Source organism: Acomys minous (genome assembly GCF_964271855.1).
Source record: "Acomys minous genome assembly, chromosome: 3".
Classification (NCBI taxonomy): Eukaryota; Metazoa; Chordata; class Mammalia; order Rodentia; family Muridae; genus Acomys; species Acomys minous.
Window position 1 is genome coordinate 56,682,457 of NC_140485.1, and position 17,518 is coordinate 56,699,974.

The following is a 17,518-nucleotide window of genomic DNA, read 5'->3' on the forward strand; positions in this document are numbered from 1 at the left end:
GCACTGGCAGCTCCTCTGCACAAGGTTTGCCTGGAATAGAAGCCCTGGGTCAGCAGGACATTGGGCATCTGAACATTTGAGAAGAAACTGGCTTTATGATTCAGCAACAAATCCAGCAACCAACCTGGGAAAGCTTCCGCCTAACCACAGTAAACACTGCTTTCTTTCTTTTTGGTTTTTCGAGGCAGGGTTTCTCTGTGTGTAACCCTGGCTGTCTTGGAACTAGTTCTGTAGAACCAGGCTCACAGAGATCTGCCTGCCTCTGCTTCCCAAGTGCTGGGATTAGAGGCCTTTGCCACTACCGCCCAGCCTGGTTTCCTTTTCTAACAAGTCCCCATTGGGTGCTGGCTGTGTTAACTGAACATCAGAAGACTAGGAAGGGTCATAAACATTGCACAGAATTATCTAAAGTAACTTTAAATTACAGTCAAAAGGAAGACAAGGAAAGACCACGTCATTGGGCACAATCAGAAATCTATACTCCAGCAGCCTTGGTGAGATGGGTCCCCAGGGTCTCTCTCAAGTACTTTGTGTAGGTCAGAAGTGGTCAGTTTCTGGTCCAGAGGGGTATCCACTGCACCGAATGAACTTCCATGCACAGATTCCAGCAACCCCTTGGCAACACAGCACAACCAGTGTAGGAGTTAGGGGAGAGTGTGTGTCACTATTTAATAGTACTTGGACAGGAATAGTCAGGCTGATCCTGGGACCCACCAGTTCTTAGCTTAGGGCAAATGAAATCAAGGAGACCTTGCATCAACACAGTAAAACCCTGCAGGTCAGGGAGCTTACTGGCCTTGACAATCACTATTATCCCCTTGAAACTACTCTACATATTGAGGGTTTCAAGTTCAACATGATTTGTTTAGCTTGACAAATTCCCAAAGACACTAGGCCCACCTCACACACATAGCGTGAGTCCCAGGTCAGGACCTGGCTTGCGAGGATGTGAGGAAAAGGGCCACAGAGCTGCATGCAGGAGGGATGTGCTATCAGATGGAAACGTTCTGCTCACCATCCACAGCTCTGAACCTGGCTCCTGGTCACTGTGGGAGAAGGGCACCAAGACCAGCACCCCAGACAGCCCAGTGACCTCTCTTCTTCCTTTGTTCCAAATATGGGCCAAGCAATGCATTTCTCATTGTTTTGTCTTCTCTGAGACAGGGTCTGTGTTAAGCCTGACGGGCCTACAACTCAAGGTCTTCCTACCTCAGCCTCCCTCGTACAGGGGTTATAGGCATGTCCCACTACATCTAGCCACAGCTATGATGTTTACAAATTAATTTTAACTGAGTACATTAGTGAATATCCCTAAAATCTTTTAAAGAACAAAACTAACAAGTCCATGGAAGGACCTTGAAGCCAGGTCAGCTGGGAACTCTGGCATCCATGTCTCCCAAGACCTGGATGAGTGAGTACCCTCAATCACTGCCAGGTTTGCCCTCACAATGGTCCCTGAAGGCCCTGGTGAGCTGGCCAGGAGGTGGATGGGGTGGTTAGTCTGCGCCCCTGAGCCACCTCATGAGCCTTCTCCTCCTTCATTTGTACTGGAGATGCAGATGGTCATAGCAGCCAACAGGAAGGTTCTGAGGGAACCTGGCTTACTGAAGTCTGTTGCAGCTAACCCAGCTACCTGTGGAGGGTAGGGTGGCTCCAAATCTCTGGGAACCACATTTTACAATTCTACCTACCATTGTACCACCCTATGACCAAGACTGGAATACTGACTGGAGAGAGGGTCACAAAGGAAATCTGTGGCCTGGAGCTGGCCTCCCAGGTTGAGTGACTGTCACCATAGCTTGCCTAGAAGCCAACCCTTCTGAGCCAGGGGCACCAGGTTTCAGCCACCTGCTCTAGGAACCCAACACTCCAGCTCTGCAGAGGCATTGATGACGACAGGTAGAAGCGAAGGAGAGCGGGGTGGGTGGAGCTGTGGCAAGTCAGGGAGGAGGCTCTGGGTCCTGGGCACTCACTCTTTATAAGCAGCCTCATGCCACCCACAACTGGACTCAAAGACTTTTTGACAGTGACTAAGTGTCAGGTAAGATTACAAAGGCTGGCTGGAAGGAATGTGGAGGATGACCCAGGAATGAGGGGAGGAGGCTGTGGCCCCGTCAATGCAGCTTTGACCTGGAAAGGTGCAGAACAGAGACAAGTGATTTCCCACGCACCAGCAAGAGACATGCCTCCAATGACAGGATCTCAGTCCACAGGCCAGGAGACCAAGATAGAGACACTTCAGAGTGCAACTCTGAAGGGCATACCTGCACTCTCCATAGCAGATCTAACAGGAAAGCTGTCACGAGGCCGAGTGAGATGCTGTAGAGACCCCATGGCAGCCTCCTAACATGAACACCGTGCAAACGACTGATGCTGGTGGTGCCTGGAAGATGGGGCCCAGCTCCCTCCTCTGCAGGTGGAAACAGAGCCCTTCTGTAGCCTTGAGGATGAGATCAGAGCCATGGACTAGACCATGTCACAGGACACAGAGGCCAACATGGAGATGTAGCTCCAGGTGCCTAGCTGACTCCTATAAGCACAAGGAGGCAGCTGAACCTTCGCTGGACCCACTCGGCTGAAAACCCAAGAAAGCACTGCCCTCCAGTTAACTCAGCCCAGCTAGCACGTCCACAACACAGACACTGAACATAACCCATACATGCTATTAAAAGGATAGAACAAAAGAAGACCGTAGCTACACTGCTTTAAATACTGCATGCTACGCACTTCGTGTATCAAGGATTGACAGATGGGTGGGCTTAGAGGAGGTGGGAGGGGCCCTGACCAGCCGCAGCAGGTCAGGCTGACAGCTGCCTCCCCAGCTCAGTGACTACAGTTCATGATTCTAAGGTTGCAGTGGCCAGGTGCTGATTCATCCTCTAATCACAGCCTCTCCTGAATTTAGTTGAACCCGTCGGTGTGGTAGCTGGGGTGAGAGTCAGCCGTCAGCTGGGTGGTCTCTGTGGCGGATGCTGGCTGTATGACGATCGGTGTGTCTGTAGCCTCTGAAAAGCAAGCAGGCAGCCTCATCGCACGAGGGCAGCAGCTGTGTCGTGTGCCCATCGACATGGTCCTTGCATCACATCACTCGGTCACCTGGACAGACACTCAGGGAAGAGGCTACTTGCTGATCTCCACCCAACACACTTTCCTCAGTGGTCTCAGGTCACACCAGCCCCCGGCCCTCCCCACTTGCCTGCCTCCCTCCCAACCTTTGGTCCCTCAGATCTACGGCTACCAGTTTACGGGCAGGAACAGCTTCCTGCACCTGCTTTACCTCAAGTGTCCACGTTCACACCTCAACAGTCCCAGATGCCACCACAAACACTCTCGGCACAGTGTCAGTGCCCTCCTGTTTGACAAGACAGTTGACACCGTTCAGGGCCAGTGCTGGCTCCACCCCACACACTCACAAGGTTTGGGGTGGGCACTCACCCCTTTCATCAGACTGCAGCTGTGCCTCCAAGTCTTCAGGGGATACGTAGAATTCTGTCTCCTCACCCTCAGGTGCCTTGGGCTTGCATTTCCCACAGCAGCAGTTAAAACAACAGCACAAACAGCAGCAGCAGTAGCAGCAGGTGAGGAGGCCACAGACGACGAACAGAGCCTGAGAGAGAGAATACTGGCACTGTGTGGCCTCAAGGGCCCACAGGCCATAACACAAGAACCTCCCTGGAGAAGGCAGGACAAGAGCTGCAGTGTAAACGGCTAAGGCTAAGGGTGTCTTTCAGAAGAAGGCTGTAGACAAAGAGAACTTGCGGGGTGAAAACAGAAGAAATAGCAGTATTAAGTAATTTGTAAAGAAGAGATTGAACACAAGCCAAGAGGTTCTATTGGGTTTGACTGCTTTTCTGAACTCAGGAAAATATAACTTTCCCTCTTTCTTTTCTTGTCTTTCTTTTTATCCAGCTGTTGGGCAGAGTCTAAGTATGCTTTCTCTGATGCTGTGGGCTTCCTGACTCTTTCTCTGAAGCCTCACTCCCAACTTTCTGCAATGCAGCCGACACCCACACCTAACTCAAACGGTACAGCTCTCTCCTCAAGTCCCCACCTTTAAATCTATAATAGACTTCTCTCCACAACTATAAAGACCGAGGACTACACAGTAAAAGAAAAGCCAGGCTTTCTAGAGCTAAAGGCTACAGGGTAGTTCACATTGACTTTGTATATGGCTGACAGATGAGGGAAGCAAAACAGGCTACTAAATAGAGCAAATGATGCTAAGTCAAGGGGTTCTAAGTGAGATTCCAAGTCTCCCATGCTAACAGCTGCCTACACCGCAGTCAGACAATGGCTTCCTAGTCCATCTTTTAGTAACTTAGCGACATGAACCAGAGAAATAATGCATGCTTTTACATCATGCATGTGATGATGCAAATGGTTCATGTGCCTGGCGCTGCCATCAACAGGCCAGCGTGCCAGTCACAGAGCATGCAGAGGCCAGCCCCATCCATGTCTGTCGTCCTACGGAGTACAGAATTTTCCACGCCCTCAGTGGGGCAGCTCACACCGCCTGCCCCGTCCTCACCTTGGCCCACCAGCTGGAGAGTACGAAGTAGGTGTTGACGTTTTCCTCCCCAAACTGCTCGGCCACATAGAGCCCCAGCGAGCCGTACTTGTCATAAATGTTTCTTTTCGTGGCATCTGTCAGGATGGCGTGGGCGTTGTTAATCTCCTTAAACTTGTCTGCAGCCTCTGGGTTATCAGGGTTCTTGTCAGGGTGATATTTCAGGGCCAGCTTCCTGTAACCAAAACCATGTCCTGGCTCTACCTTGGTCTTGCATTTCACACTCAGCCATCATGTCCAGGGGAAGACATACTTACCCAGGAGCACTTCACTTTTCAACTTCCCAAGATCTGCTCATCAGAGTCAATAGAAGTCTCTGTAATTGCTTTAAGGTAATCCTCCCTACTAGGATACAGGGAGAGTCCTGAGGTACTGAGGGGAGGGCACAGCTTCTAACACCCACTCCTGCCAACCCCTAGTGTCCTGGCCAGCTAATTGCACATCTGAAAAGTAAGTTGACGGCAAAGAAATGTATAACATTGACATTTTAGTACAACACAAGTAAAGGACCACAGAAGTGTCTTAAGTAAAGACGCTCCCACCCTGTTTCTGGGTTACCATGTGATTTTACACCTATGAGAGACATTCTTCAAGTCTAGCCAAACAGCCATGACAAGATTAAAAAAAAAAAAAAAGGACCCCTTCACTGTGTTAAAGTACAGTATTTAGCACTAAAAGTTCCTCTGTCTGTGCCCAGGGTTCAGACCCTGACCCTATGGTCTGGGAAAAGTTGGCAGTATCTTCCAAGTGTGCTTATTTTTTGCACTACAGAACATTAGTGTATAGCAGTTTTTGTTGTTGTTTGCTTGTTTGAGAAAGGGTCTCTCTACATAGTCCTGACTGTTCTGGAATTCACTATGGAGACGAGGCTAGCCTCAAACTCAGTAGATACTCTCAGCATTCACAACTATGCGCGGCAGTACATCAGTGTTAAGTCTGAAGATGCCTACATGAGGAGCCGTGAGGCCTTGTCTTCTTTCAGGGACACTGCTGCTTACCGATAGGACTTTTTAATGTCATCCGACGTTGCGTTCTTGTCCAGGCCAAGAACGTGGTACAGTGATTCCCCGGAAGTAGAGAGTGAGCGCTGCCTCTGGTCAGCCATGTTAGGTTACTCTACAAAGGAAAGGAGAACATGGAGAAAATGTCAAAACCCGGCCAGCACGACATTTGCTAAGGACACCGCTGTCGTGTCTGACAAGTTTAACCTGATTCCTAAAACTCACGTTAGAAGAAATAACTCCTAAAAGTTACCCTCTGGCCTCCGTAAGTGCGCTGTAGGATGTGCCCCTTCCCACCCACAGATAAATATGTGGGGGCTAGTTTCTGTACTACATATCCAGTGTTGCAACTAGAGAGATCGGAAAACTGGAGATATGTTAAAGTTTAAAGAAAAAAGAAAAAACCATGCTGGATAAGGTGGCATACGCTTGTGATCCCAGCTATTTGGGTGGCTGAGGCAAACGATTTCAAACTGGAGACCAATCCTGTACTCATGTCTTAAAAACCAAAAACCAAAACCAAAACAAAACCAGAAGAATCAACCCTGATGCAAACATTCATGAGCTTCTTTGAGGTCCTTCAGGAAGAACTTCAGCATCTGCCAAGGAAACCCTGAAACCCAGGCCTCTGTGACGGGTGAGGAAACTGGGCCCTGAAACTTACAATACACATTTACAAGTTACTGGGACATTTTTATTTTCACTTCTTTAGCTCCTTTGGCCACATGCCCCCTGTATCTGTTCATTTCAGAAGTGTCTCCAAAAAATGTTTCTGCCATGCAATAACCCTGTTTACCCAGGAGCACTCCCCACCACACTCACGACACTGAGAGCCTCCTGAACCACCGCTCTTGAGGTTCCACATAAAGTCCTTTACTCTTGCAGCATGTGGGTTTAAAGTGACTGACAAAGCAGAAAGCAGTAAAATGAAAACAGAAAAATTACAAAAGCCAAGAGTTGATGCCTTAAAAAACCAAAACACAACCAAAACAAATAAACAAAAACCATAGCACATTTGTGTGTGTTTGTCTATGCACATGCAGTAATACACGGGAGAAGGTCTGAGAGCAACCTGCGCAAGCCCACTCTCCCCTCCCGCCCAGGTCAGCAGGCTGGGCCTCAAAGGCATTTCTTACCAACCAGGGTGTTTTTTCTGGTCAAAGAGTTGACTGAAAACAAAAATAAAAATTGAGGACAGGATCCCTGGTTCCTGAAGCCAGCCTGGACAGGCAATAGACAAACTTGTGATTTACTAGCAGAAGCAGGCAGATGTCTGTGAGTTTGGGGCCAGCCTGGTCTACAAACAGGAAAGGCTATGCAGAGCCTCTTGGGAGGGCAGGGGGAAGGGGACTGGCCCAAAGGGCTTGGAGACTAGACTCTGCCAGAATGAAGATGGAAAAAAAAATACTCAAGGGATAGACACAAGTGTCTGTGCTAGGCTGGAACCCATCAGAACCTTGCCCTGTGTGTGCACTGAAACACTTTTGTCTAATAATGTACATGTGCATTTATGTATTGTAAAGTGCACGGAGGACAGGTGCCTGCAGAGACTAGAGGCCCTGGATCCCTGAAGCTGGAGTTACAGATGGTGGTTAGCTACCTACCATGGGTGCTGGGCACTCAACTGGGTCCTTTACAAGAGCAGTACAAACAATACTGAGCCTTTCTTCCAGGCCCAACCTATCCTTCTTTTAATCCAACCTCTTATTTGTAACTTTCAGACTGAAACTACCTGTAATCCCTGAAACCAAGCTAACAGCTATAGCATACATGTCGAGGACCCATGCAGGCCTTGCACTAGCTATTTCAGTCATTGAGCCCATGTGAATGAACGCTGCTTAGCTGACTCAGTCTGCCGTGTTTTCTTGGTGTCCTCCAAGCCCTCTGACTCCTAAAGTTTTTCCTCCTTCTCTTCCTTGGGGTTGGCCCATCTTGGAGGGAAAAGACCCAATGAAGACCTCAAATATAGACTCTCTCTCTACATAAAATGGGTCTCTGCATCCGCTTCCATTTGCTACAGGAGGAAGGTGCTCTGATGACAGGACAAGGCACCAATCTATGAGTATAACAGACTATCCTTAGGAATTACCTACCTACCTACCTACCTACCTACCTCTCTCTCTCTTTTATCAAGTCATGTTTGGTTCTACCCTAGGTCTCTGGCTACTGGCTGGTTAAAAAACCTCCAGAAATTCTTTTATTCTTCAGGGCTATTTTAGCTATTCTTGGGTTTTGTTTTTCCATATGAAATTAAGAATTGTCCATAAAAGATCTGTACAAAAAAAATGTTGGGATTTTGATGGGAGTTGCGTTGAACCTGTAGATTTCCTTTGGTAGGATGGTCACTTTGATTGCCAACCCTATCTGTCTATGTGTATACTAGCCTATCACCTGCAAATAGAGATATTTTGGCTTGTTCCTTTTCAGTTTGTATCCCACTGATGTCCTTTACTTGCCTTGTTGCTCTAGCCAGAGTGTCAAGCACTATACGAAGTAGAAATGAAGACAGTGGGCAGCCTTGTCTTGTTCCTAATTTTAGTACAACTGCTTTGAGTTTCTCTCCATTTAATTTGATGCTGGCTATAGGCTTGTAAATTGCCTTTACTATGTTTGGTTATGTCCCTTTGTACTGCTGATCGAAGACTTTTATCATGAAGGGGTGTTAGGCTATTGTCAAAGAAATTTTCAGCTTCTAATAAGATGACCATGTAAATTTATTTTTTCTTTCAGTTTGTTTATATGATGGATTGACAGATTTTCATATGTTGGATCACCCCTGCATCTCAGAGATGAAGACTACTTGGTCATGGTGGATGTTTTTTATTTGTTCTTGGATTCAGTTTCCATGTGTTTTATTGAGGATTTTTCATCTATGTTCACAAGGGAAATTGGTTTGTAACTCTCCTTGTTGAATCTTTATTTTGTGGAATAATTTGAGGAGTCTGGTAGAATTTTGTTTTAAAACTGGCTCTGGGCTTTTTTGGGGGGGAGGTGTTGAGAGACTTTTAACGACTGCTTATATTTCACTCGGGGTTATAGGTATATTGAAATTGTTTCATCTGATCTTGAATTAATTTTGGTAAGTGGTATATGCCTTTAATCAGAGGCAGGTAGATTGCTGTGAGTTCGAGGCCAGTCTGGTCTATAAAGTGAGTCCAGGACAGCAAAGGCTACACAGAGAAACCCTGTCTCGAAAAACCAAAACAGTATCCACTTCTTCTAGGTCTTTCAGTTTGTAAAGTATGAGTAGAAAAATTTAAAGCATGTCCTTATGACCCTGAACTTCTTCAGCGTCTGTTATGCCTCCCTTTCATCCCTGAATTTATTAATTTGGATATTCTCTCTCCATCTTTTAATTAGTTTGGGTAAGGTTTCGTCTATCTTGTTCATTTTCTCAAAGAACCAATTCTTTGTTTGATTCTTTACAGTGTTTCTCTTTTACTGATTTTAGCCCTCAACTTGGTAATTTTTTATCATCTATTCTTCTTAGTGTGCTTACTTCTTTTTCTTCTAGAGCTTTTGGTTGTGCTGTAAAATTGCTAGTATAAGAGCTCACTTTTTCTTAAATGTACTCGGTGCTATGAACTTCCCTCTTAGCACTGCTTTCACTGTATTCTATAAGTTTGGGTATACTGTGTATTCACTTTTCCTTGAACTCTAAAAAGTCTTTAATTTCTTTACTTGTCTTGGCCAATTTTTCATTCAATAGAGTTGTTTAGTTCCCATGCATTTATAAGTGGATAGCCAGCTCTAACTCATGGTCTGACAGGATGCAAGGGGTTATTTCCACTTTCTTGTATCTATTTGAAACTTGTTTTGTGTCTAAGTAGGTGGTCAGTTCTGGAGACAGTTCCATGAGGTGGAATGGAGAAAGTGGGTGGGATGCTCTGTAAATATGTCAGGTTCACTTGGTTTATGCATCAGTTAGCTCCGGCAATGCTTGGATGACCTGTCCATTGGTCAGAGTGGGGTACTGAAGTCTTTCATCATGTGTGTGAGGGTCAATGTATAATTTAAGGTGTATTTGCTATTTCTTTTACAAACTAGGATGCCTTTGTTTTTGGAGCATAAACATTAACCTTTGATGAATATGTAGTGTTCCTCTTGGTTTCTTTTCATTAATTTTGCTTTGATATCTATTTTGTTAGATATTAAAATAGCTACACTAGCTTGCTTCATACATCTATTTTCTTGGAGTATCTTTTCCCAACCCTTTACCCTGAGGTAATATCTAGGTGTGTTTCTTGTCTACAGCATAAGGATGGGTCATGTTTTCTTTTTTTTCTGGGGGGCGGTGTCATGTTTTCATATCCATCCTTAATCTGTCTTTTTGTTAGGAAATTGAGGCCACCGACACTCAGATATATCAATGAACAATGATTGTTAATTCCTGTTATTTTATTGTTGTTGGTGGTATGTGCACCTCCCTTCTTTTGATTTTGCTGGTGTGACGTATTTCCTGTTTCCACATATGTAGTTAAAGTCCATGGTTTGGATTTTTCCTTCTAGAACTTTCAGTAGGGCAAGATTTGTACATAGATATTGTTTAAATTTGACTTTGTCATGGAATATCTTACTTTCTCTGTTTATGGTGATTGAAAGTTTGCAGGGTATAGTAATCTAGGTTGGCACCTGTGGTCTCTTAGTGTCTGCACACATCTATCCAAATCTTTCTGGCTTTTAGTCTCCATTGAGAAGTCAGGTGTAATTCTAATAGGTCTGCTTTACATGTTAGTTGGTCTTTTTGCTTTGAAGCTTTGTATGTCTTTTCTTTGTCTTGTGTGTCATGTGCTTTGGTTACTGTGTGGTGAGGGACCTTCTGTTCCGGGCTACTCTGTTCTCTATGCTTCTTTTGCCTTTACAGGCGTCTCATTTAGGTCATGAGAATTTTCTTCTATGATTTTGTTGAAAATATTTTCTGGACCTTTGAGCCTTTGGTGTTCTTCTCCTCTATTCCTATTATTTGCAGGTTTGGTCTTTTTCCGTGCCCCAGATTTCTCGGATGTTTGTGTCATAACCTTTCCTTTTACTGATGCATCCATTTCTTCTACTGTATCGTCAATGCCCAAGCGTCTCCCTTCCATCTCTTGTATTCTTGGTGAGGCTTGCCTCTGTAGTTCTTGTTTGCATTTCTAAAATTTTCATTTCCAGGATTCCCTCAGTTTGTGTTTTCTTTAAAAACACAAGGAGTCAGGTGTGGTGGCGCATGTCACATCTTTAATCCCAACACTCAGGGGCAGAGACAGGCGGATCTCTGTGAGCCTGGTCTACCAAGGGAGTCCAGGACAGCCAGGGCTGTTACACAGAGAAACCATGTCTTGAAAAACAAAAACAACAAAACAAAAGAGAGAGAAAAAAAAAAAAGAAAGAAAGAAAGGTTACAGGGATGTTTTTGTTTTGATCCCAGGTGTGGGATACGGGGCTGCTTCACACTGTCCACAGCAGCTGACGATGGTTTGCCTTGTGCTCTGGCAGGGGTGTGACTTTGCAGCTGAGAAGAGTTTATGTTTGGGACTCTGGGGACTCTTCAGAGGGTAGATACATGCCAGAGCCCAGAGGCACAGAGGCTGCTGCTCCTCCTGCTGGCTGGAGACATCTGACTACAAAGACTAAACTCACCCCAAGGAACCTGGCATCCCTAATCTGCAAGAAATAGTCTAATGATTGACACTTCCTTCTTTCCTACCTAGTGTTGGGGTTGGAAGGGATGGGGATGGAGGGAGGTAAAGAAAAGAACACAATAGAGTAGCTAGCCGAAAGTCTAGCTATAGTTTCTATTTTTATAATAGGGTACTGCAGTCTTGTTTCCCTCAACTATTTACTTTTCTTTTTTCCTGGGTTCCTTTAAGGGATTGATTAATTTCCGTCAATTGTTTGTTTGTTTTTATTTATTTAGCCCCCCCCCCACAGCGTTTTCCTCCAATCCTTTTCCTGGACTTCTTTAAGTAATGTATTTATTTATTCATTTCTTTTTAATGTCCACTATCATCTTCATATAGTTGTGTCTTAAGGTCTTCTTGTAATTCAGCATTGTTGGAATATTCAGGATGCTGTGGAAGGTTAGCTGGGCTCTGGTGGAGACACATTTCCCTGGCTGTTACTGGGTTCTTAAACTGGCACACAGCCATCTATGTTTGGAGTGATTACAGGTCTGGGTGCTGATTTCTGGGTTTGTCTTGGTTGGGTGGGAATTTTATTTCTTGGTTTCGTTTCCCCTCTGGATTTTCAGAGTGTGTTGGCTAAGTGTTGCCTGTTTTACTTATCTGTACTGCTGGTGTGTTCACAGGGAATGCTGGCTGGTGTGTTCAAGGGGGATGCTGGCTGATGTTGGAGGCTGTGGTTGACCAGGAGGTGTCCACTAGGGTTGGAGGCTAGGTCACAGTGATAAGTCAGGAAGGGCAGGTGTAGGTGTGGTGGTGGGTTGGAATGGTCTATGGGATCCACTGTAGTGTGGACGGGGTGGGGTGGGGTGGGGGGTGGGGAACGCGGCAACTGATGTTCTGCTGTAGCACTGGAGGCAACCCTGAGAACTGGGTCTAGGGTAAGCAAGAGTGAGGAAGATACACAGTCTACCTGAGACACTGTTTCTGAGACAGGTTTTTGTTCTTACTACCAGTAAGAAAAGTAACTAATATAGCATTATTATGGGAATACTGATTTAGAACTAGTTGATCAAAAGCAAAGAAAACACATAGCTTGAGAGTGTCAGTGCTGGGAAATGAGTCCTTCAACTATGAGACCAAAACTACATTCCATGCAGACATAGAATGAGGTTCCAGGGCACCTAGCTGGGGTCTCCTTCCCCCCCCTCAAGCCCGCCCCGCTGCTCTTCTCTCTCTCTCTCTCTGGTTTTTCGACAGGGTTTCTCTGTGTAGCCCTGCCTCTTGCCTCCACTTCTGCCTCCCAAATGCTGGGATTAAGGGAATGTGCCATCACACCCGGCTAGCTGGGGTCTCTATAAGCACTAACTTGGTGTGTGTCCAACACGTTTGGTTACAGGAGTCGTTGTTACTTGTTTAGTACAGGAGAAACTGGAGCATTTTCTTTTTCATCATTGTTTTCTGTTTTGTTTTGATGACAGGGTCTGACTATGTAATCCTGGCTGTCCTAGAACTCGACATATGGACCAGACAAACCTCACACTCACAGAGATCAGTCTACTTTTAATCTCAAGAATTAAAGATGTATGCCAGCATGCCCAGTTTCTAAGTGTTTGGGTCCCCCCTCCCCCATCCTCAGAAAGAATGATCAAGAACAAAGGAGAAGACAAAGCAAGACCAAAGAAGAGCTCATCCCAGGGGGTGGTAAGACGCCACTGAGCAACTTCCTGCCACGAGATCAAAAGGGCCAATAAATGGATATCACACTGAAAAATAGAATTGACTGAAATTGACAAAGGCTGAGATTTTTGAAAATCTAAATAAAGCTAGGCAGGTGTTGGTACACACCTTTAATCTCACCACCTAAAAGGCAGAGGCAGGCTGATCTCTCAGTTTGAGGCTAGCCTGGTCTACAGAGTGAGTTCCAGGACAACCAAGACTACCCAGAGAAGCCCTGTCTCAAGAAACCAAAAAGGAAAAAAAAAATCACTTTATGTACAAATAAAATTGAATTTGTAATGAACATTTTCAAAGAATAAGATTATAGTTTAAATATTTTAACTGGCTTTATTTTCAATTCTAGAATTCAGTAACACTTAATTCTATAAAATGGAAGAAAAGTTCCAGAGTGTAGCCCAGGCTAGTCTTTTGCTTGGAATCATCCTGCTTTAACCTCTAGAGTACTGGGATTACACACGTAATGCCACCATTGCTGCAGGACAACAGTTTTAAAACAAGAACTCAAAAGAAGCAGAGACAAAGAGAAAGCTGGTTATTTCAAAGTTTCTTTTAAAGGGGACAGAAGCTCAGGATGTAGTTATTAGTGGACAGTATGTTTTGTTATTTTACTCCCCTCACCCCCCATCTATTTGTTTAACCACTTCACAGCCTGCCCCCAGCCCACTGCCTCCACTCACCTCTCCTCCTTCTGAGAGGAGAGGCTCCCAAAGAGGTGCCAACCCATTCTAGAACCTCTACTTGCAGCAGGACCAAGCTCTTCCCCTCCCACCGAGACCAGACAAGGCAGCCCAGCTAGAGAAAAGGGATCCCAAGGTCAGAGTCAGAGACAGCCCCTGCTCCCACTGTCAGGGGCCCCACATGATGACTAAGCTGCACATCTGCTACATATGTGTAGGGGATCGAGATCCAGCCCACGCATGCTCTTTGGTGGTTCAGTCTCTGTGAGGCCCCATGAGCCCAGGATAGTTGACTCTGTAGATCTTCTTGTCGTGTCCTTGGCCCCTCCAGCTCCCTTCATCCTTCCTCCTCTTTCTCAAAACTCCCCTAGCTCAGCCTATTGCTTGGCTGTGGGTCTCTGCATCTATTTCCATCGGCAGCTAAATTAAGCCGCTCATAAGATAGTTATGCTAGGCTCCTGTCTGCAAGTATAGCAGAATATCTTCCCTCCTTCCATCTACTTTAGATGTCTATTTTATTCCCTTTCTAAGTGAGAGTCAAGCATCCTCCCTTGGGCCCTCCTTGGCTTCTTGCACCGTGCACACCTAACACCATTCACTTTTATTTCAGACAGAAGAAAACACATGCTTGGAGAAATAAAGGGTAAGCCCCAGGCCACCCAGGAAGTGGTCGATTCAACCCAGGACTAACGCTATACTGCACGCGTGGGCACTCTCCCCCTCTCCTCATTACTCCCTTTGACAACCCACTGAGGCCAGGGACTTGGCTGTCCTGGACTTGCTTTGTAGACCAGGCTGGCCTCCAACTCACAGTGATCTGCCTGCCTCTGCCTCCCCAGCGCTGGGATTACACGTGTGCGCCACCACGCCAGGCTTGTTGTATTATATTCCTTTCTCCCTTCCACTGTCACCCACTCCTTTCTTCCTTCTTGTGCTGGGATTGAATTCCTGAACCAAGGTTGCTTAGTATATACAAAATTCATTGGTTTACTAATAAACCAAGCCAAGGAAGCCAGACTTAGTGAGCATAATTCAAAATAAAACCAGGACAGATAGTACTACTACACACCCACTAAAAAGGCATAGCCAGTTACTCATTGTGAAATAACTGGGCTGGTTTAGAGAAACGTGCCAGTTAGCGCCATGAGAACGTCACAGATGCATCAAAGCCAGATCTCCAGACCTGTTCCATATATCTATCTCACCTCCTGCTAAGACATCTTGCTGGCCCTAAATTTGTTTTATATGTAAGTAGGAAGAGACTGTAAGACAACAATAAAAAGTATGGCATAAAATATGCATGAGCCACTAACAACCAATTATTGCTATTATTATTAACTATTGTGTACCATACAGAATTGTGTGTGTTCCATGCTCTTGTGAAGGAAGTGCACTAAGTTTATTTATACTAGCATTACCACAAATTCAAGGAATGTGTTGCACTGTGATACTTGAATGGACACAGATTCCAAGTCACTTTTTTCAGGACCACTACCACACAGGTGGGACTTTTTTCAGGACCACTACCACGCAGGTGGGACTTTGGAAGGGTTGATGCTTTTTAAAAAATGGGCTATATTTGCTGGTAAAAATGCAAACAGCATGAATTTTTATGGATGTTGTTGGAAATGTAAAATGTACAGATGCTTTAAAATAGTTTGGCAGTACCTTAAAATGTAAAGTATGGCTGGGCGTGGTAGCACATGCCTTTAATCCCAGAACTCAGGAGGCAGAGGCAGGCGGATTACTGTGAGTTCGAGGCCAGCCTGGTATATAAAGTAAGTTTAGAACAGCCAAGGCTACACAGAGAAATCCTGTCTTGAAAAACAAAAACAAAAACAAAACAAAAGAAAAAAGTAAACTATGTACTTATCATATGACCAATCAATTCTACTGCTAGGTATAGTAAGTAATACAAACATGGAAGCACTGGTAATATTGGAAATATATCAATAGTCAAGCAGACAGACAAAATTGGGTTATACCCAGACAATGAACCATGGATACGAATATGGTAAATTTTAAACTATTATGACAGAAGACAACTCTGCTTCCTTGAGACTGGGAAGTAGAAAGAGGGATAAATGCAAAGCAAAGTGGGAAACAGAATGCCTGCATACCACCATAGAAGCTGGCAGTTCTGTGGTACGGTATTTATCTAGACAATAGTTCTACATAAAATCCTATATACAATGCTCACAAGATTACTTTCAACAACTGGAATCAGTACATTTGTAGGGAGGCTGAAGGCAGGAAGACCAAAAGTTTGAGACCAACGGTGGGGATGCCACAAGAACCTGTTTCAAAATAAAAGTTAAGTTGGGCATGGTGGTGCCCGGCGCTCAGGAGGTAGAAGCAGGTAGATCTCTGTGAGTTTGAGGCCAGTCAGGGCTAGAGAAACTTTGCTCCCTCCACCCCTCAAAAAAGACATGCAAGCAAAAACTAAACATTATTCACATTAATTCATTCATTCATTTACTCACCCACTCCTTTTGGTTTTTGGGACAGGATTTCTCTGTGCAGCTCTAGCAGTCCTGCGATTCCTCTGTTGACCAGGTTGGCCTCAAACTCACAGAGATACATCTGCCTGCCTTTATCTCCTAAATATTGGGATTAAAGACACGTGCTACCAGCCCGGCATGGTGGTGCTCGCCTTTAATCCCAGCACTTGGGAGGCAGAGGCAGGTGGAATACTGTGAGTTCGAGGCCAGCCTGGTTTACAAAATGAGTCCAGGACAGCCAAGGCTACACAGAAAATCCCTGTCTCAAAGAGAAAAAAAGAAAAACAACAACAAACAACAAAACCCAAAAAAGACACATGTTACCATTACCTAGCTTAAATAAATGGCTCAGTGGTTAAAGAATGGTTACTACTCTTCCAGAGGACCCAAGTGCAGCTCCCACCATCCATGCTGGGTGGCTCACACCTGCCTAACTCTAGCTGGCCTCTCAGGACATCTGCACACATAGCATATACTTACACAGAGCTATGTACAAAAATAATCATTTAAAGAGCTGTGGCTTAGGCTTAATGGTAAACTATAGCCTAGGATTTGTTCAATCTCCAGTACTCTGCAAAAACAACCAACCAGCTAAAACAAACATCCACCACATGTGGTCCACTCTTACTCAACATTGCCAGCCAGAGCAACTAGACAAGTGAAAGAAAGAGGATTAAATACAAGAGAAGGAATTACCCTGTGTGCAGACATGATTTAAGAACAAAACAATTTAATTTGAGAATATGTTTAGGTCAGAGGACAGCTTTCAAGAACTGGTCCTCTCCTCTTTCCATGTGGATCCTGGGAAGCAAACTCAAGATTGTCAGCAGGCTTGGTGGCAAGTCTCTTTAATTACTCTCTGAGCCACTGAGCTGGCCTCAACATATTTATTATTGTTGTTGCTGTTGTTACTTATTAGGTTTTTCGAGACAAGGTTTCTCTGTGTAGCCCTGGCTGTCCTGGAACTCTCTCTGTAGATGAAGCCGGCCTTGAACTCATAGAGATCTGCCTGCCTCTGCCTCCTGAGTACTAGGATCAAAGACCTGAGCCACCACCTCCCAGCTCATAATTTTATATATAGGAAAATAAAAATTACACTAATAAACTGTCAGGAATGATAAATGACATCAGTAAACTTTCAGACACAAAATCTACATTAATGAAAAAAATCAGTAGCAGTTTTATAGGTTAGTAACAAACTTGGTAACTTAATTAAAAAATGAAATACAAAGCCTTGGGATCAATCCCCAGCACCAGGAAAATATAAACAAACAAACAAAAACCCAGGAATGAATTGAACGAAGAATATAAATGATTCTAAAATGAAAAAGATAAGACAGATAAAAGAAACTAAAGAGGACATATACACAAACATGGACAAACATCTTCAGTTAACTGATCAAAAAAGTTAATGCTTATAAGTCTGTGTTAA

At 44.8% G+C, this 17,518-nt stretch overlaps 1 protein-coding gene across 3 annotated transcripts in view; it reads right to left on the reverse strand.

The window, feature by feature from the left end:
* Positions 1-2,687: 2,687 nt before the first annotated feature.
* Positions 2,688-17,518, reverse strand: part of DNAJC5 (DnaJ heat shock protein family (Hsp40) member C5) — a 35,818-nt gene continuing 20,987 nt past the window's right edge. For 2 of the 3 annotated variants that reach the window (XM_084774870.1, XM_084774871.1), the window contains exons 2-5: positions 5,566-5,683; positions 4,529-4,742; positions 3,436-3,607; positions 2,688-3,005 (exon numbers count right to left, since the gene is read on the reverse strand). In XM_084774870.1, the coding sequence (XP_084630996.1) occupies positions 2,902-3,005; positions 3,436-3,607; positions 4,529-4,742; positions 5,566-5,672 (597 nt within the window). In that variant the 5' untranslated portion in view covers positions 5,673-5,683 and the 3' untranslated portion in view covers positions 2,688-2,901. Of the gene's footprint in view, positions 3,006-3,277; positions 3,353-3,435; positions 3,608-4,528; positions 4,743-5,565; positions 5,684-17,518 lie in introns of all 3 variants that reach the window. The other variant, XR_014777730.1, reaches the window with a different exon arrangement.